This window comes from Schistocerca cancellata, chromosome 7 (assembly GCF_023864275.1).
Source record: "Schistocerca cancellata isolate TAMUIC-IGC-003103 chromosome 7, iqSchCanc2.1, whole genome shotgun sequence".
Taxonomy (NCBI): domain Eukaryota; kingdom Metazoa; phylum Arthropoda; class Insecta; order Orthoptera; family Acrididae; genus Schistocerca; species Schistocerca cancellata.
Window position 1 is genome coordinate 267,006,242 of NC_064632.1, and position 21,464 is coordinate 267,027,705.

General features: G+C 46.2%; 1 protein-coding gene and 1 non-coding gene across 2 annotated transcripts; both read right to left on the bottom strand.

Moving 5' to 3' along the window:
- Positions 1–2,835: 2,835 nt before the first annotated feature.
- Positions 2,836–2,910, bottom strand: Trnas-cga (transfer RNA serine (anticodon CGA)). Its single transcript has one exon. It is a non-coding gene; the product is annotated as a tRNA-Ser (tRNA).
- Positions 2,911–17,471: 14,561 nt separating this feature from the next.
- LOC126092728 (protein enabled homolog) lies at positions 17,472–18,020 on the bottom strand. The gene has a single exon (XM_049908453.1). It carries the CDS (start codon positions 18,018–18,020, stop codon positions 17,472–17,474), a length of 549 nt encoding a protein of 182 aa, XP_049764410.1.
- Between the last annotated feature and the right edge of the window lie 3,444 nt (positions 18,021–21,464).

Here is a 21,464-nt window from a genome sequence, read left to right on the forward strand (position 1 = left end):
AACCAAGGATACTCAGGCTCGCGACACTTCGCCCATGGAAATTCATGTAGTTCATTCCACTCCGCCCAGTGCCACTCTCTCTAACAGTGACTGTGTTTGTCCCACAAATAGTGTGCATCGACATCGCAGGAACTCTCGTTAAGTCGCAAGTGATTTTGTACCAGTATCAGTTCACGCTGCACGAGACAGTCGCTCTTTGTCGTCAGCAGGACAATAAACTTTTTGTGGACTTGGAGTTAACGGCAAAGTGATACCATTCCAGCTCGATACCGGGGCTTAATTTTCACTGATCAATCAAGACACGTACAAACAGCTGGGCACACCTCCGTTGCGTGCTGCAAATGTTAAGCTCACTAGTTATTCCGGTCAGCATATCCCTGTGTTAGGACAGTGCAGTCTTCTTGCAACATACAAGGGACAAACAAAACTTGTGTCAATTTACGTCCTTCGTTCTTCTGCTGCAGTGAACTTGTTTGGTTTCGATTTACACTCCTGGAAATGGAAAAAAGAACACATTGACACCGGTGTGTCAGACCCACCATACTTGCTCCGGACACTGCGAGAGGGCTGTACAAGCAATGATCACACGCACGGCACAGCGGACACACCAGGAACCGCGGTGTTGGCCGTCGAATGGCGCTAGCTGCGCAGCATTTGTGCACCGCCGCCGTCAGTGTAAGCCAGTTTGCCGTGGCATACGGAGCTCCATCGCAGTCTTTAACACTGGTAGCATGCCGCGACAGCGTGGACGTGAACCGTATGTGCAGTTGACGGACTTTGAGCGAGGGCGTATAGTGGGCATGCGGGAGGCCGGGTGGACGTACCGCCGAATTGCTCAACACGTGGGGCGTGAGGTCTCCACAGTACATCGATGTTGTCGCCAGTGGTGGGCGGAAGGTGCACGTGCCCGTCGACCTGGGACCGGACCGCAGCGACGCACGGATGCACGCCAAGACCGTAGGATCCTACGCAGTGCCGTAGGGGACCGCACCGCCACTTCCCAGCAAATTAGGGACACTGTTGCTCCAGGGGTATCGGCGAGGACCATTCGCAACCGTCTCCATGAAGCTGGGCTACGGTCCCGCACACCGTTAGGCCGTCTTCTGCTCACGCCCCAACATCGTGCAGCCCGCCTCCAGTGGTGTCGCGACAGGCGTGAATGGAGGGACGAATGGAGACGTGTCGTCTTCAGCGATGAGAGTCGCTTCTGCCTTGGTGCCAATGATGGTCGTATGCGTGTTTGGCGCCGTGCAGGTGAGCGCCACAATCAGGACTGCATACGACCGAGGCACACAGGGCCAACACCCGGCATCATGGTGTGGGGAGCGATCTCCTACACTGGCCGTACACCACTGGTGATCGTCGAGGGGACACTGAATAGTGCACGGTACATCCAAACCGTCATCGAACCCATCGTTCTACCATTCCTAGACCGGCAAGGGAACTTGCTGTTCAAACAGGACAATGCACGTCCGCATGTATCCCGTGCCACCCAACGTGCTCTAGAAGGTGTAAGTCAACTACCCTGGCCAGCAAGATCTCCGGATCTGTCCCACATTGAGCATGTTTGGGACTGGATGAAGCGTCGTCTCACGCGGTCTGCACGTCCAGCACGAACGCTGGTCCAGCTGAGGCGCCAGGTGGAAATGGCATGGCAAGCCGTTCCACAGGACTACATCCAGTATCTCTACGATCGTCTCCATGGGAGAATAGCAGCCTGTATTGCTGCGAAAGGTGGATATACACTGTACTAGTGCCGACATTGTGCATGCTCTGTTGCCTGTGTCTATGTGCCTGTGGTTCTGTCAATGTGATCATGTGATGTATCTGACCCCAGGAATGTGTCAATAAAGTTTCCCCATCCTGGGACAATGAATTCACGGTGTTCTTATTTCAATTTCCAGGAGTGTATTTCCAACAAGCTTGGTACACATATCCCTCACCGTCAGGCAACAATAGCTATGTTGGTACTAAATACCTGCCTAACATAGTTCAGTACATGTGACGGAGGTCTATAGTGCTTACTGGTGAAATCTGGTTCTGCAAATCTGTACATGAGTTTGCAAATTCCACCTGTTGTGCTGCCATTCATGAACATCATTCCTGGGGACGTTTTAAAACAGGATAACGCTCGCCCACACGGCGGGGTTTAAACACAACATGCTCTACACAGTGTCGATATGTTGCCTTGTCCTCCTCGATCACCAGATGTGTCTTCAATCGAGCACACATAAGACCTCATTGGACAACGCCAGCGTCATCCACAAACAGCTTTATTTGTCCGTCTACTGATCAACCAAGTGCAACTGACTTGGAACTCGATCTTACGAACTGACATCCGGCACCTGTACGACACAGTTCATCCACGTTTGCATACTTGAATTCCACGTGATGCAGTAAGGAAAAAATGTCAGCGAAAGAGTAACGAATGAGCAGTCATTATAGCGAAGATACGGCCTGAAAATTCGAAAATGCCCTGATATAAGCGGTTTTGACAAAGAGCACGCTGAAACTTCCTGGCAGATTAAAACTGTGTACCGGACCGAGACTCGAACTGGAGACCTGTGCCTTTCGCGGGCAAGTGCTCTACCAATTGAGCTACCCAAGCACGACTCACGCCCCGTCCACACAGCTTTACTTCTGACAGTTCCTCGTCTCCCACCTTCCAAACTTTACAGAAGCTCTCCTGCGAACCTTGCAGAACTGGTACTCTTGAAAGAAAGGATATTGCGGAGACATGGCTTAGCCATAGCCTGGGGAATGTTTCCAGAATGAGATTTTCAGTCTGCAGCGGAGTGTACGCTGATATGAAACTTCCTGGCAGATTAAAACTGTCTGCCGGACCGAGACTCGAACTCGGGACCTTTGCCTTTCGCGGGCAAGTGCTCTACCGACTGAGCTACCCAAGCACTACTCACGCCCCGTCCTCACAGCTTTACTTCTGCCAGTACCTCGTCTCCTACCTTACAATCTTTACAGAAGCTCTCCTGCGAACCTTGCAAAACTAGCACTCCTGTGGCTAAGCCAAGTCTCCGCAATATCCTTTCTTTCAGGAGTGCTAGTTCTGCAAGGTTCGCACGAGAGCTTCTGTAAAGATTGGAAGGTAGGCGACGAGGTACTGGCAGAAGTAAAGCTGTGAGAACGAGGCGTGGCGTGAGTCGTGCTCGGATAGCTCAGTTGGTAGAGCACTTGCCCGCGAAAGGCAAAGGTCCCAAGTTCGAGTCTCGGTCCGGCACACAGTTTCAATCTGCCAGGAAGTTTCATATTAGCACACACTCCGCTGTAGAGTGAAATCTCATTCCGGAAACAGCACACTGTTGAGGTGTTGCGGTTGGAGAAGAGAATCTCTGAAACGACGAATCTGGTAGACTGTTGTGTCAATAAAGTTTCCCCTTCCTGGGACAATGAATTCACGGTGTTCTTATTTCAATTTCCAGGAGTGTATTTCAGTTGTTTAACTTGTCTATAGTAAATCAGGTCCTATCAGTGAACCAGACTGTGCCTTCAGACAGTGTTTCTCGTCTATGTGAAGAATTAGCAGACATTTTTGCACCGGGCCCTGGTTGCCCTAAGAACTATAAAGCACATTTGGAACTGCAAGTAAACGCGCAACCCAAATTTTTCAGAGCGCGCAATGTTCCCCACGCATTTCGTGATGAGGTCGCAAAAACGTTACACGATTTGGCATCACAAGGTGAAATTGATCGTGTGCAGGCTTCTCTCTGGGCATCACCCTTGTAATTTAGCCAAAACCTTCGGGAAAATTGCGACTTTGTGTGGACTTCATGGCAACAGTGAATCCACAACTAGTGACTGCAACTTTTCCTTTACCACGCCCGGAAGATCTTTTTGACAAACTGTGCCCGGGTAAATATTTTTCGAAGTTGGACCTAGCAGATGCGTACTGGCAAATACCGGTGGACGAAGAATCCCAGCGCGTCTTGGTGGTTAACACGCATCTTGGTTTGTATCGATTCAAACGACTGCCATTCGGGTGTGCATCCGCCCCTGCATTGTTTCAGCAATATCTACAAACTGTTTGTGCGTCGGTTCCTACTGCAGCAAACTATCTGGACGATATTGTGATCTCCGGAAAGACGGAAGAGGAACATTTAGCCAATCTCAGAACATTATTTCAGGTATTGCGACAAAATGGTCTTCGCTTGCGGAAGGACAAATGTGTTTTTTGCTCGTGACTTACCATATCTGGGACATGTACTCAATGCCCAAGGCATACATCCCAGTCCAGAGCACCTCCGTGCCATACAAGACTTGCCTTCGCCGCAGAATTTGAAGCAGCTACAGAGTGTGCTGGGAAAAATAAATTACTATAACAAATATATCCCACACGCCTCTTCCATTTCAGCTCCGCTTCATCGCTTACGCCGTAAAGGGGTTCCGTTCGTCTGGACGACGGAATGCGAACGTGCCTTTCGCCAGTTGAAATCGGCGTTGCTTGCCAATACTTGCCTTACGCCATTCGATCCCCGGAAGCCCCTTTTGTTGATGGTGGATGCATCGGATTTCGGGATCGTTGCTGTCCTTGCGCACAAAGATGGTTCGCACTATCGCCCTATTGCCTTTGCGTCCAAATTGCTGTCGTCTGCGCAAAGAAATTATTCACAGATCGAGAAAGAAGCATTGGCTCTCGTATTTGGTGTTACAAAGTTTCATGATTTCTTGTATGGTCGTCACTTTACCATCATCACAGACCACAAACCTTTGACATCGCTTTTTCTTCCGATCAAGCCTGTACCTCCACTTACAGCGCAGAAATTCATTCGCTGGTTTATTTTCCTCTCGCAGTACCGCTACGATATCTTGTATCGGTCCACTACTAAGCACGGAAACGCCGATGCATTGTCCCGTTTGCCTGTTGCTGAGGATAGAGCATTCGATTCCTCCGAACTTGCTTGCATGTTCATTGATTCGGAAACCGATGACGTGGTCGAATCGTTTCCGATTGATTTTCGTCGTGTAGCTACAGCCTCAGCTGCCGACCCTGTCCTTGCTACCGTTCTGCGTTTCGTTGCTACTCAATGGCCCTTGTCAAAGTCACGGATCGGGGATCCGTTGGTTCGCCGATTTTTTGCTCACAAGGAGAGACCTTTTGTACGACGTGGTGTTTTGCTGTTGCGTTCTGATAAATATCAGTCCAGGGTCCTGGTCTCACGTTCGTTACAGTCCTCTGTCTTACAGCTTCTCCACCAAGGTCATTGGGGTATAGTGAGAACGAAACAACTTGCTCGTCAGCACTGTAATTGGTTCGGAATCGATGCCGCGATTACGAATATGTGCTGTTCTTGCATGGTGTGTGCCGAACAACAATCAGCACCACCGCGGAAATTCTTTGCATGGCCAAAAGCCACTTCCCCTTGGCAACGCTTACACATCGGTTTTGCTGGTCCATTCTGGAATGCTCGATGGTTGGTTGTGATAGATTCATTCAGTAATTTTCCTTTTGTTGTCCGGATGTCTTACACGACCTCATCTGCCACCATCCAAGCGTTATCCGCTATCTTTTGCATTGAAGGTCTTCCACAGACTATTGTTTCCGACAATGGCCCACAATTCATGTCCGCAGAATTTCAGTCATTCTGCAAGGCCAATAGTATTCAACAGCTGACGTCCGCGCCGTTTTCGCCACAGTCAAACGGTGCCGCTGAACGTTTAGTCAGGACTTTCAAGTCACAGATGTTGAAGTTGAAAGAGTCGCATTCTCGGGAGGACGCGTTGTTGCTCTTTTTTTCCTCGTATCGCTCTCAGCCCCGAGATGGTCGCTCGCCGGCTGAGTTGCTCCACGATCGCCCTCATCGAACCTTGATGTCTTTGCTACATCCGTCGCATCAGGTTCCTGTGCAGCGGCAGACGCCTGCTTTAGCTCCAGGCGACGTTGTCTACTACCGCAACTATCGAGGTTCACAGCGTTGGCTCGAAGGGCGCATTATTCGCTGCCTCGGCCGTGGATTTATCTGGTTTTGGGGGCCTCTGGTGAGGTGCGTCGGCATCTCAATCAGCTGCGCCTCTGTCGTCGCGCGGGATCTGCCGCTCCCCGTCTGCTTTCAGCGACGGTGCCGTCCGATCAGCGCCCTGGGGACCCATCTACTGGCTCGCCTCAGCCCCAGGTGTTACCGGCACTGCCTTCCATTTTGCCCCATGGCGACGCGCCGCCGCCGCCGCCGCCGCCAGTTCTCCCACCGGCGACGCCCGCAGTGGACGCGTCGCTGCATCCGCCGGGCGCCTCCCTTTGTCACGCGCCGCCGATCGCTTCCCGTGACCAGTTGTCCTCCGCCATGGAACTCTTGCCCGCTCCAGACCATATGTCGTCTTCGCCCGTCGGGTGCCCCGGCCCGATGGAGGTCGACCCTTCGGCCCCTCCTGTCTCTAAACGGGCGCATACACTGCGTGTTGGCGTGCACCCTGGAGCAGGTTTTCAGGCGTTTCCTAGCTCCCCTCGGTCTGAATGGCAGGGTGCGGGTGGCACAGCCTCGCCTGTTGTTAGGCTCCCCACCTCGTCGCATACGTCAACATGGGGTCCTCCCCACGGCGGGCGGAAGCCTTATGCCACAACCGTCCGCCGATTTGCGGGGGAGGAATGTGGTGTCACCGACAGACACCACACGTTCCAGGTGGTAGCCTTTAAATCGGCCGCGGTCCGTTAGTATACGTCGGACCCGCGTGTCGCCAGTATCTGTGATTGCAGACCTAGCGCCGCCACACGGCAGTTCTAGAGAGACTTCCTAGCACTCGCCCCAGTTGTACAGCCGACTTTGCTAGCGATGGTTCACTGACAAAATACGCTCTCATTTGCCGAGACGATAGTTAGCATAGCCTTCAGCTACGTCATTTGCTACGACCTAGCAAGGCGCCATTACCAGTTACTATTGAGATTATGAATAATGTATCATCAAGAGCGATGTTCACCATTTATGGATTAAAGGATTCCAGCAGCAATGTACGTATTTTGCTAAAGTCTAATTTCCTTGACCTGTTCCAGACCTCACGCCAGCCTGCGTGAGCTAAAACGCGTGCCTTTCGGCTTCCTCTCGTAGTACCGGGTAGGCTCTCTTGCAAATCCACAACATAAAAAACAAATTTGAAGCCAAATTTATAAAAGTAGTTGTTTCACTCCTCAGTTAGATAAAGTGTGCAATATGAGTTAGGGGATGAAAGTTTCTAAGGAAATATCGCCACTAGAACGCAAAAGACATGATTAACAAAAGTCTTGGAAGCCAGCGACGAAAACTGGTCGTAATACATTCGTAGAGACCACTCTTCTGTGGCGTAAATAAGAGTGAAAAGTTTTGAAGATACTGCGACTTGCGAACCACATAAAAATTCGATTAAAGAAAAACAAAAAGAACATCTGTGGATACCATACAGTTAATGCGAGTGCAGCAGAGGGCGCTAAGCTAGTAAAACATACACGTAGTTAAAATTCTAAGATGCATTTTTGGAGTTTCTCTCAAAATTTTGAAAAGAATACATGGGAGCTTAATTGTGAAAAATGGGGGACGGATCGGTTTCTTTTTTTCTGTCATTTCTTTAAGTTGTAGCACCCTATAAATAAGCCATTTTCATTACGAAAGGTATGTTGCTCGGCTGTGGTCTGTATTACAGTCGACACCAGAAAAGATGGGAAGAAGCGGTTTTATGTAGTATAAGGAGCGGATCGACAGTGAGCAAGTGCCGGCGACCGCTGCCGAGGCGGCGGTAGCGGCCAGGGCGGCGTCGCTGGGTCCCCCGGCGCAGTGCGTCGGGCTCCTGCCCGCCCCCTGCCCGCCGGTGGCAGCACCATTAAGGTCCGGCATTCGTCGGGCAATCAGGCACGGCGGACGTGCCTCGCCGCCTCGGCAGCCTCCAGCATCCAGCGGTGCGGCGCGAAGCACCCTCCGCGATCTGCCGCGGGGCGCGCTCGCTGCTCAAGTCGACGTCTCCAGCCTGTGGCCAGCGGGGCTGGTTGGTATCTGATCGCTCAGGCCCTGCCCAGGGAAGGAAGGAGTATCCGCGTAGCTGCACCGTAACGAGCGTCTTGCAACTGTTCCTCGTCCAGAATCTCAAAGGTGTTCAGATGTGTGTGAATTCCTAAGAGACCAAACTGCTGAGGTCATCGGTCCCTAGACTTACACACTACTTAAACTGTCTTATGCTAAGAACAACACACGCACTCATGAGCGAGGGAGGAATCGAACCTTTGGCGGGAGGGACCGCGCAATCCGTGACATAGCACCTCGAATAACGCGGCCACTCCACGCGGCCCAGGATCTTATACGAAACTGTATTACTAAATTGCTATCCCATAACACGGTATTACTTGCTACATACGGGCACAGAAATTCGATTCTCTATATTTCTAGTGTTATTGACCGAATTTAAAAATTTTAAATACTGTCACAATCTTCTCTTTAATAGGTAATCTTATGTTAAAAGCTTAACACAATAAGACAAGTATTACAAAAAAATGGTTCAAATGGCTCTGAGCACTATGGGACTTAACTTCTGAGGTGATCAGTCCCCTAGAACTTAGAACTACTTAAACCTAACTAACCTAAGGAGATCACTCACATCCATGACCGAGGCAGGAATCGCTCCTGCGAGCGTAGCGGTCGCCCGGTTCCAGACTGTAGCGCCTAGAACCGCTCGGCCACTCCGGCCGGCACAAGTATTACAATTTGCAACTGTGGTTACGTCTTCAAGCAGCGTAAGCAGCTCAAATACGCAACTCATTTCCTAAATCTAACTTCTAAATTCTGTCGAAACCGGTCAGTATAAAATATGATTGGAATATAGACTTTTGTTTATCCCGGTTTTAGGAGTATACCGTAAAAGTTACAGACATTTGCTGTGCGTAGGCATCTTGGAATGCGCATTTTGCCAAACGCCATGTTTCTTGGAAGGGGGCGGGGTGTTTGTCAATAATGAATAAAGATTTATGAGGTCGGGAAAGTGGCGTTTCTAGATAAATTCCTAGGAAATGTACTGTTAAAATCTGAGCAATTTGCTGCAGTTAGTTATTTAGATATCTGCCGCTCATACCAGAACATTGGTGAAAAACGCTATTTTGGGGATTTCTCAGGAGCCAAAAGATACTGTATGCAAAGTGTACTGCAAATAGAGTTACTAGCAAAGATAGTAGTAACATAGAACGTCGTGCCTGATGCTGAAGATTGACTGCATGAACAGCGAAAGTGAGCTATGTTTGAGAATAAGAGCAATTAAAGACTTCCAAACAACCAATATCTTGTAATATCAAATCGCTACAGAACTTTTTCTCGGTGAGATTCCCCTCTCCCTTCGCACTGTTGTGTACGACTTCGTACACAATCAGTAAGGAGAGACGGGCTACAGAGTGGTGCAGCAACTGTTGTCATAGGAAAGATGGATGGGAGCAGAAATGATTAGTGAGCAACACAACAAACATGGAAAAGAGAATATATACTTATTTTGTATTTCTCCAAGCGTACGAAGGCTCATTACAAATAATACAGCAAGAAACAGAGACCGGCTCACCAATGTTAATAAGAAAGAATCTCATGATACTAAAGCTCGAACAATGGTGTTGAAGCTATGGCTAGATTGCGTCTGCATGGCGTCGTGTAGCGAAGTGGATCCGAGTGCTAGCCGGATGCGTGTCTGCCGCCGGCGTCCTATACTGCGGCAGCAGAGTTCGGTAGTGTTACAGAGCCCTGACCAGCACATTCTCCAGATCTCTCACCTTTTGAAAACGTCTGGTCAATGGTGAGCGAGCAACTGGCTCGTCACAATACGCCAGTCACTGCTCTTGATGAACTGTGGTATCGTGTTAAAGCTGCATGGGCAGTTGTACCTGTACACGACATCCAAGCTCTGTTTGACTCAATGCCCAGGCAGGCGTATCAAGGCCGTTATTACGGCGAGAGGTGGTTGTTCTGGGTACTGATTTCTGAGGATCTATGCACCCAGATTGCATGAAAATGTAATCACATGTCAGTTCTAGTATAATGTATTTGTCCAACGAATACCCGTTTATCATCTGCATTTCCTCTTGGTGTAGCAATTTTAATGGCCAGTAGTGTAGGTACAGAGAGCTGGCTAAAGCCGGAATTAGGTTCAGCGGAAATTTTTTCAAATGAACTAACAGTGTTCGGAAAGGATAGATTATATACAGTGGGTGGTGGAGGTAGTTCGCCTTGTAGCGAAATTGAAGTAGATAGATCGTGTGAAATAGTAGGGGTAGAGGTTACACCTGACAATCGGAGTAAACTATTAATTTGATCGTTTTACCGACCTGTCAGAAAATATAGTTGCTGAACAGTTCAAAGAAAACTTGAGTCTCATTTCAAATAAGAACGCAGCTCATACAATTATTGTCGGTTGACACTTTTATCTATATTATACGTTTGAAGCCGGCGGCAGGCATAAAACGTCATCCGAAATTGTACTGAATGCTTTCTCATATAATTATTTTGAACAATTAGTTCATGAGTCCGCTCGAAGCGTAAATAGTTGCGAAAGCATACTTGACCTTTAAGCAACAAATAATCCTGAACCAATAGTGAGTATTGTGACGCATACAGGGATTAGCGACCACAAGGCAGTTGCTGCTAGGCTGAATACACCTACAACCATCAAAAAGAAACGCAATCTATTTTAAAAAGCTGATAAAAATGCTCCTAACGCCTTTTTAAGAGACAGTCTTTACTCCTTCGTATCTGATCATGTAGGTGTAGAAAATTTGTTGACTGTTTTCAACGAGATAGTACCGACAGCAATTGAGAGATATATACCACGTAAATTAATAAGTGATGGTACTGATCCCCCATGGTACACAAAACGGGTCAGATCGTTGTTGCTGAAGCAACGAAAAATACATGCCACATTTAAAAGATCGCAAAATCCCCAAGATTGGCAAAGTCTTACAGAAGTTCGAAATATGGCGCGTACTTCAATGCGAGATGCTTTTAATAATTTCCACAACGAAATTCTGTCTCGTAATCTGGCAGGAAACCCAAAGAGATTCTGTTCATACATAAAGCACACCAGTGGCAAGATGCAATCAATACCTTCACTGCACAATAACAATGGTGAAGTCGCTGATGAAAGTGCCACTAAAGCAGAGTTATTAAACACGGTTTTCCGAAACACCTTCACCAAAGAAGACGAAGTAAATATTATTGAATTCCAATCAAGATCAACTGCCAAGATGAGAAACATAGAAGCAGGTATCCTCAAAGTAACGAAGCAGCTTAAATCACTTAATAAAGGCAAGGCCTCCAGTCCAGGTTGTATACCAGTCAGGTTCCTCTCAAAGTATGCTGATAAAATAGTTCCATATTTAGCAGTTATATACAGCCACTCGCTCATAGAAAGATCCGTACCTAAAAACTGGAAAATTGCTCAAGTCACACCAATACCCAAAAAGGGAAGTGGGAGTAATCCGCTGAATTACTGGCCTATATCAATAACATCGATTTTCAGAAGGGTTTTGGAACATATACTGTATTCGGACATTATGAAGTACCTCGAAGAAAACGATTTATTGACACACAGCACGGCTTCAGAAAATGTCGTTCTTGTAAAACACAACTAGCTCATGAAGTAATAAGTGCTATCAACAGGGGATGTCAATCTGATTCCACATTTTTAGATTTCCAGAAGGCTTTCGACACCGTTCCTCACAAGCGTCTTCTAACGAAACTGCGTGCAACGCAGTATCGCCTCAGTTGTGCGACTGCATTAGTGGTTTCCTGTCAGAAAGGTCACAGTCAGTAGTAATAGACGGAAAGTCATCGAGTAAAACAGAAGTAATATCCGGCATTCCTCAAGGAAGTGTTACAGGCCCTATATTGTTCCTGATCTATATTAACGACATAGGAGACAATCTGAGTAGCCGTCTTAAATTGTTTGCAGATGATACTGTCATTTACTCTCTTGTAACGTCATCAGATGATCAAAACGACTTGCAAAATGATTTAGGTAAGATATCTTTATGGTGCGAAAAGTGACAATTTACCCTGAATAAGGAAATGTGTGAAGTTATTCACAAGAGTACTAAAAGAAATCAGCTAAATTTCGATTACGCGGTAAGTCACACAAACCTGAAGGCTGTAAATTCAGCTAAATACTTAGGGATTACAATAACAAATAACCTAAATTGGAACGATCACATGGATAATATTGCGGGTAGAGCATACTAAAGATTGCGATTCATTGGCAGAACACTTACAAGGTGCAACAGGTCTACTAAAGAGACTGCTTACACCACGCTTGTGCGCCCTATTCTGGAGTATTGCTATGCGGTGTGGGATCCGCATCACGCGCGACTGACGGATGACATTGGAAAAGTACAAAGAAGGGCAGCTCATTTTGTATTATCAAGAAATAGTGGAGATAGTGCCACAGACATGATACGTGAATTGGAGTGGCAATCATTGAAACAATGACGTTTTTCGTTTGACGGGATCTTCTCAAGAAATTTCAATCACCAGTTTACTCCTCCGATTGCGAAAATATTCTGTTGGCACTAACCTACATAGGGAGAAATGATCATCACGATAAAATAAGAGATATCAGGGCTCGCACAGAAAAATGTAAGAGCTCGTTTTTCCAGCATGCCATTCGAGAATGGAACGGAAGACAGCTTGAAGGTGGTTCATTGAACCCTCTGCCCGGCACTTTATTGTAAATAGCAGAGTAATCACGTAGATGTATATGTAGATGTAGCATCGTCGGAGGTACTGTGATGTCCCATGGAAGAGTCCTCACAGTACCATCAGCCTTTGGCAGCAACACATACATTCAACAACAGTAGAAGCAGACTTCACAACAGATTTGTAATTTATCAGTGCTTATAATTATTTCTTGCCACTACTTGCCATACACCAGGAAAATTAGTACAATAAATATTATTATTATTATTATTATATTATTAACGTAGTATTACTATATTAAATGTCTTTTGCATTATAATACGCGAAAACATCATTCTATACAACTCATAAAGTGTAATACTGTGCCATACTATGGCGTTATCGATCTAATGTTCTTGTAATCTTTCGTCTGATTTACGAAAACTTCTTTACTTCATCCAGTAAAATATGAAGCATCTACATATGTCCTCTGCTGCGCATTACTTCAAGTTTATCTTTCGGTATTAACGATTTCATGTTACGTCTATACGCCTGTTAGGGAGAGAGTCACTATTTGCGAGATTTTTAGCAATAATACAGCGATTTTAATGAAGTCAATGACAACTCACTCTACGTCAGGTTTCTGCTACTTGTATTTAATGTTTTCCAGTAATTTATAAGGGGATTTCTTTCTTAGACAAAAATCTTTTTTTTTCTTTTACGTAACAATTTTCAACATACATCACCTCTTAATTACTTTTCCGATACTGTCGGAATGCAATTACTCCTTGTACGCTGGTTCGAACGAGGCTGAAAAGAAGAGAAAGAGCACAATCATAACAACTCTACATATGCGTTTTATCCTGTTTTATACGGTGGTACACGGATTTCACTCGATGCAGAACTAGTTGAAGGTACAATGTGTTTCTGTGGTATTCAGATGAAAAGTAGCGAAGCGAAAGAGAAACGTGTGTTTTTAATGCAAGCGTGGAACTTGTCTAGCTGGTGCGATTCTTATGTTTTCTGCGTTGCCATGATGCTGTGCAACTGTACTCGCGAGTACGCAGTTTGTCATTGTTTACGAAGGTGTTAACTATTCCAGCTACGGTATGAGTGGTATAATCACACTCGCAGACACATGGTTTAGCAGTGTTTACGAAGCGTTCACCTGTTCCAGTTGAGCAACTGAATATTTTCGCACACAGTGATACTCTAACAGTTAGCGACTACAGTTTACCATACTACAGGTAGCGTGGAAAACATAAAATGCCGACGACGAGCTCTGCCGAAATAAAAAAGGGGGCTGCAGATGACAACTGCGTGAACAGCTGAAAGTGATGCTAAGTACAAAATCTGTGGGAACCCAGAGAACACGAAGCTAAATCACAGAAATATGTATAATTGTAAAAAAAACGGGAAGTTCTCTTTGCTCAAAACAGAATCCTTCCATTACATATTTATTTGTTGAAATAAACACGGACAGAGTATGTGATATCTCACCTCAAGATGATATTGAAACACATCTGTAGTGTTGCACAAACTATGAAAAACCCCAACGAGTACTTCTCTAAGAACAGCTCGTAAGCTGTTCTCATTTGGGGCTATTTACAATACCAGTTTTAATAACTGTGAGGTATGAGTAATCGATAATGACGTTAAAAGTTTAAACTATTGTTTTGAAGAAATAAAAGCTTTTTTCCCAATGATGTAAATATCAGCGTCCAGTCTTACCGGTAGTAATTATGAATGTGGAGTTTTGCAGGCTAACAAGGAGACCTCACGACCTGACCTCTACAGTTTTCTTCATAGAACTGGATTGTCAGTGGACAGACATCAGTTGAAGAGTGGAAACGTATAACATTCTATGTGCTACATCTGACATTTTTCGAGGAAAGTGAAAAAAAATATGTACCTCTGTACATACCTGATTTTTATCGAAAATACTCAGAAGCTATTTGATGCCACAAAATTTTGTTGCTTGTTGCATCAGAGAAAAAATAATGAGATAAATTAGAAAATAAATACTTTACTATGTGCCATTCCAGTAAACTAATTGGTAGCAATAAGGAAGTTTCTACAAGCTCATTCTTAGAAAGAAGAAAACAGCAACCGGCCGCTGGGAATAATGCTATTTATTTACACAAATAGCACTGTTACAAGATTGGAATCAATGGTTCATCTTCAGACAGCTGTTCTGGTTTACATTACACTAACCTTTTCGCTACTGTGTCACGAGATTGACACATATATTGCACACATCTCAACCAGCCCTACTCTATATTTATAACCCCATTCCCACTCTCTGCATGTATTCTCTTCCGTAGCTTCCGTAGGGACCGATGACCATCGCAGTCTGGTCCCTTTAACCCCCACAAACCAACCAACCTAGCTTCCGTCCTTTCTCTATTCACCTCATCCTTCGCCTCTACGAGCATCTTCTCCCACCGTTCTCTGCTCAGCCATCCCCATCTGCATGTGTATACCCTAAATGACATGCCGGTACTACCTACACAACACTTCCATTGTGCGGTCGCCTACATGTGAGGGGTAATAAACGCTTTCTTTGCCTATATCTCTGCTCCTATGAGAGCTCATTCTCATATAGCACACAGTATCCAGTTGTTTAGAAGGAGTTTTGTTTACACTAGTTACTGGATCTCTTTTTACCAATAATTAATGTACATAAAAACAAATATACACAGCTGTGTGAATCGAATATCAGGGCTTCAGTCATCAAATAGATTTACTGAAAATGGGTGGATTTTTTTTTCTTTTTAAGAATTTACTTGCATTTTGTGCACAGCCAGAGTAATAAACATCAGTTTTGGTTCCAAGTTCCATTAATACTACGTTTTATTTTTGGTAATGTAGTTGCAAAGTACAGCATTAGGTTTTTAATTAGTAAAACTGCAGTCAGCAATAATGACTTCTCATATCTTAAATTTTGAAAATTCAGACAGAAACACAGCTTGACACAAATACTATCCAGCATCTACTAACGCATGTTTGAAAGACTGTATCCATAGCTTGGCACCTACATCAAGTCCAGGGACATGCCACAAAGTACTGACAACATGATGATGATGATGAAGTCCCATACTCCGTGACAGAGCATAGGGGACGATGCGGGTGACCCGCACCGCTGTATTAGGCAAGGTCCTAGCAGAGGTGGTTAGCCATTGCCTTCCTCCAACCGTAATGGGGATGAATGATGATGATGAAGACGACACAACAACACTCAGTCACCTCGAGGCAGGTGAAAATCTCTGACCCCGCCAGGAATCGAACCCGGGACCCCGTGTTCGGGAAGTGAAAAGGCTACCGCGAGACCACGAGCTGCGGACTCTTACAACATAGCAGTACTGAAAATATGGTTTATAAAAAGTGTTACTTAAGACTTTTTCCAGTACCATTCTTCAGATTCTAAAGCACTGCAGTGCTGTTCCCAAAAGCATTTGGGGGAAATTGACTTTGAAATTTTCTGAGCGTTTTTCAGCTCAACACACTTTACACCATTTACTGTAATTGTCTGTAGCTCTCCTGTTCGACTCTTCTTAAAGGCAATTTTTTATCAAACTTTTATTTCAGTTCGGTATTTATTATGAAAGAGATACTAACTAACACATATTGACATGTGTAATGTTTTTATAATGAAAGTAACGTTTTCATTATGTCATATGAAAAATTGAGTATTAATTAAAATTTGATAAAACTTTGGAACAATTAAATTCAATATGAAATCCCTTTTTATTTGTAGGGGTTACCAAATACAAACATGATACTAAAATCACATTTGTTATATTAGGAAAAGTATTGACGTGGTGTCACCGCAAGACACCACACTGGCTAGGTTGTAGGCTTCAAATCGGCCGCTGTCCGTCAGTACACATCGGACGCGCGAGTCGCCACTGCCGACACTAGCAGACCGAGCACCGTCACTCGACTGGTCTTACGAGACACGCTAGAGCACTGCCCAGTTCTACAGCCGACTTTAATAGGAATGGTTCACTCGTTATAGTTTCAGAGATCTCAATTGCTGAGACGCTAGTTTGCATAGCCTTCAGCTAAGTCAGTAGGTACGACCTAGCCAGGCACCACATACAGTTTAAGCATTGCCAATTGACCTATAGGTGTGAAGCAATCAGAATTTTAAAGCGGTATTCGCAGTTCAGTCTATAAATGCACTTGTAAACATTATTGTACAAAGTCAATATCGACGTTCATCGCTGATGCTGAATTAAAGCCAAGTATTTAATTGTATTCCTGTCTACTAACTTCTAATCGCCTCCGATGTTCCAGATACATGCCGTCAAGTATAGTTCATTCATCCTCACGTCAGCCTTCGTGATCAACGAGTGCAATAATGGCCACCCCTTGTGATCAAACTACGAGTCAAATTGCGTGACTCAGCCGGGTCAACCTCTTTCCATGAGGCCCATAGTTCCGCCTCATATATAACAATTGATACATTCATATTTTATCCAATCATTAACTAAAAACTAAAATGTCATTTTTGATAATCATGATTACGGTATTAAACGCAGCCTATGTACGTAATGATTAACTAAAACAAAATTCTCAGCAGTTACTGAGAAACTTGAAATATTCATACTGGATGTTCCCGGGTGTTTTTGAGGATTGTATGATACTGCCTTATGAAACTGATGTCCTTGCACTGCCTTTCAGGTACTAATTATGAAGCAAAGCGAAGACGACAAGTACTTGTAAGGCAGATACGACTGTTAAACAATGTGCTACATAAAGCTTTATTGTTGCCTATCAGCTTCAACACGGTGATGCCGTTCCTTTCGTAGTACATAGGAGGCAGTTCCTTCTCGTGTGGTGTCTCATTAATTCCCCACGTCAATGGGAAGAATCCATCGCTGCCGTCCTGTTCTTGCTCGGGTGCATCCAGCGACGGAGTGCTGTGAACGGACCGGAACGGACACGGTGGCTGTGGCGGCAGTGGCAGCAACAGCGGTAACAAGACGAGGAGGAGGCGTCGGAGGAGAAGCGAGCAGGAGGCGGAGGTGGACCTGGCGGCGGCGGTGGCGGCGGCGGCGGCGGCGGCGGGCGGGGAGGCGGCGATTGTTCTCGGACAAAGGCTGCAACAATGGCCAGGGGCGGCGTTCCCGCGGACGGACGGATGGCCACCCCGCCCCCGGCGCGTCCCGCTATTGGATTATCCGCAAGACGCGCGCTCGTTACCGCTTTGTTTTGGTGGGGGGCGGGCGCGGAGACGCGTCGCGACGCCGTGAAAACGGTAATTACCACTCGGCGCGCGGCGGCCCAGGGGCGGGAGGCGAGGTCCCGGGAGGAAGCGTAACTTGGCCCAGCCCAGGCCGGCGAGTAAGGAAAGCGACGTGGCGGGTAGGAGGGGGGAGGGGGGAGAGGCGCCCGGAGGCATCCCATCAGCCGCGACTGCCTGGGGGCCCTACTGCGTAATAACCCGCGGCACTTGGACCGCGCCACTCTGTCCAGTCACACTCTGCGAATCCGTGCCGGCTTCAGCCGCAGACAACGCGACGAGCCGCCGCACAAGAAAATATGCTGGTAGGTAGACTGCTGGCAAGCTAAACTGCGACCCCACGAAATGTTACTTACGAGTCATATGCAGTATAGTTAGAGGAGTCTCTGCACATTATAAAAGTAGACAGGGCTATTCACCTGTCCCTACCCCTGAGTTATATGCAGCCTGCGATGGCTTCAAATAGCACGTGCAAGATTTTCATAGTCTGTCGCTCCCTACACAAAAACGTTAGTCCCATTTATAACACTCCTGTCTGCTGCTACTACTGTACCATAACCTCAATGCTACAAGCAGATTGTGACATAAAACAATTTTGTAAAAGCAACTATGGCACAAAGCAACAGATCAGTGTTACCCTCTGAGAGGAATTTTGTTAAATTGACCGTGTTGTTCCTAACGGAGGTGGCTTATCGGAAATGAAAGTCAGAATTACATTAATATTGGAATAGTGACAATTTTGTCTAGCTATACTATTTATAGAATAATGGAAACGGTCTCCAGCCTAATTAGGCAAGAGAAAGATTAACGTTCTCGTTTATGAAAGTAGGTATAAGTAACTAAAACGGACAAACACAACCTAGACAGCCACACACGAGTGCAATGAACTCTGACACACATATGTTTTAAGATCGAAGCTAACAGTTAGAGCAGCACAAACTATTTGCTAAATTATAAGAGATACCGAAACACCCTATTACTTTCAGGCTTACTTAAAGTGAATGGTCTTTATAACATTGCTATTAACATATACTTCTAATACACAAGATACACAAACACTTAGCAAACATGAATATACACTCCTGGAAATTGAAATAAGAACACCCTGAATTCACTGTCCCAGGAAGGGGAAACTTTATTGACACATTCCTGGGGTCAGATACATCACATGATCACACTGACAGAACCACAGGCACATAGACACAGGCAACAGAGCATGCACAATGTCGGCACTAGTACAGTGTATATCCACCTTTCGCAGCAATGCAGGCTGCTATTCTCCCATGGAGACGATCGTAGAGATGCTGGATGTAGTCCTGTGGAACGGCTTGCCATGCCATTTCCACCTGGCGCCTCAGTTTGACCAGCGTTCGTGCTGGACGTGCAGACCGCGTGAGACAACGCTACATCCAGTCCGAAACATGCTAAATGGGGGACAGATCCGGAGATCTTGCTGGCCAGGGTAGTTGACTTACACCTTCTAGAGCACGTTGGGTGGCACGGGATACATGCGGACGTGCATTGTCCTGTTGGAACAGCAAGTTCCCTTGCCGGTCTAGGAATGGTAGAACGATGGGTTCGATGACGGTTTGGATGTACCGTGCACTATTCAGTGTCCCCTCGACGATCACCAGTGGTGTACGGCCAGTGTAGGAGATCGCTCCCCACACCATGATGCCGGGTGTTGGCCCTGTGTGCCTCGGTCGTATGCAGTCCTGATTGTGGCGCTCACCTGCACGGCGCCAAACACGCATACGACCATCATTGGCACCAAGGCAGAAGCGACTCTCATCGCTGAAGACGACACGTCTCCATTCGTCCCTCCATTCACGCCTGTCGCGACACCACTGGAGGCGGGCTGCACGATGTTGGGGCGTGAGCGGAAGACGGCCTAACGGTGTGCGGGACCGTAGCCCAGCTTCATGGAGACGGTTGCGAATGGTCCTCGCCGATACCCCAGGAGCAACAGTGTCCCAAATTTGCTGGGAAGTGGCGGTGCGGTCCCCTACGGCACTGCGTAGGATCCTACGGTCTTGGCGTGCATCCGTGCGTCGCTGCGGTCCGGTCCCAGGTCGACGGGCACGTGCACCTTCCGCCCACCACTGGCGACAACATCGATGTACTGTGGAGACCTCACGCCCCACGTGTTGAGCAATTCGGCGGTACGTCCACCCGGCCTCCCGCATGCCCACTATACGCCCTCGCTCAAAGTCCGTCAACTGCACATACGGTTCACGTCCACGCTGTCGCGGCATGCTACCAGTGTTAAAGACTGCGATGGAGCTCCGTATGCCACGGCAAACTGGCTTACACTGACGGCGGCGGTGCACAAATGCTGCGCAGCTAGCGCCATTCGACGGCCAACACCGCGGTTCCTGGTGTGTCCGCTGTGCCGTGCGTGTGATCATTGCTTGTACAGCCCTCTCGCAGTGTCCGGGGCAAGTATGGTGGGTCTGACACACCGGTGTCAATGTGTTCTTTTTTCCATTTCCAGGAGTGTATATTGTTTCACAACTGCAGCTTTCTCACTTTTACTACAGCGAAACACAATGCTGACCAAATTGCAAGAAACTGACTCACCTTTTAGAATTCGCTACAGACAATAATGTGATCATTTGCCTTATTATAAGTCTCAGTCTTAAGAACTTTAATATTGAAGTTAGCAACAGCACTTTAAATAGCAGTTTTAATAGGAAAAATTGTTTCAGCAAGCATCATTAACTTTAACTTTCTCTTTACTATGTTCAAAGGCATTAATTAAAAAAAACTGGTTTTTAATGTTCTTTCAGTAGGGACACTCGGTAATCACTTTAGTTCAAAAGGAGAGGAACCTGAGAGGTGTTATGATAAGGAAAAAATCAAGGTAGGTACATAAATTCCGATATAAATTACCTTGTATTTGAGCACACTAACATATCCATTAGGCTGATCCTTCACTGTACATCAATGTAGTATTACGTTACAGTGACTGCGCAACGTGGTGGCAACTGCATGTTGGTAGGTGGAATTGTAGGCAGAATTGCTGGACTCTGTCATTTCTTGGTGGCGATGATAGATAAAAATTCCAGAATAGTTCCAGCTATTTATCCATCCATCCGAGGCCTTGGAAAGAAGCAGGAAAAGCCTCTCTCTGAATCATCACAGTATGCACCTTTATACTAGCAGTGCACGGACTCGTAGCTCGTCTCCGACTGACTGCTCGTCTCCGACTGCCTGCTCCTCTCCGACTGCTGGCTCGTCTCCGACTCGTGGCTCGTCCCCGACTGACTATCAGTTCCACCTTTTCCACCTATGCCAACCACAATTTGCGCGCGCTACACAGTTCCGTTCCAGAGGGGAACCACTACACCATTTACATACAAACTAACTAAGAACCCTAAGTGAGGATCAGCAATTTACATAACAGCAACCAAATACATTAAATAAAACAAAACATTTACACATATTGACATTTCTACAAAAAAATTTTCACACAAAATTACAATCGTATGCAGTAAGTTTTGTTCCCTCCAAATGGGACAAAGAATTTAAATTACAGATACACTACTTTGCATAGAACCAAAACATGACATCAAAGTTTATATAAAGAAAGCAGTATACAATTTTAT

What these genes read in the sequence shown, in the direction of transcription:
- LOC126092728 (XM_049908453.1), bottom strand. Translation starts at nt 18,020, where the DNA reads ATGGGATGCCTCCGGGCGCCTCTCCCCCCTCCCCCCTCCTACCCGCCA.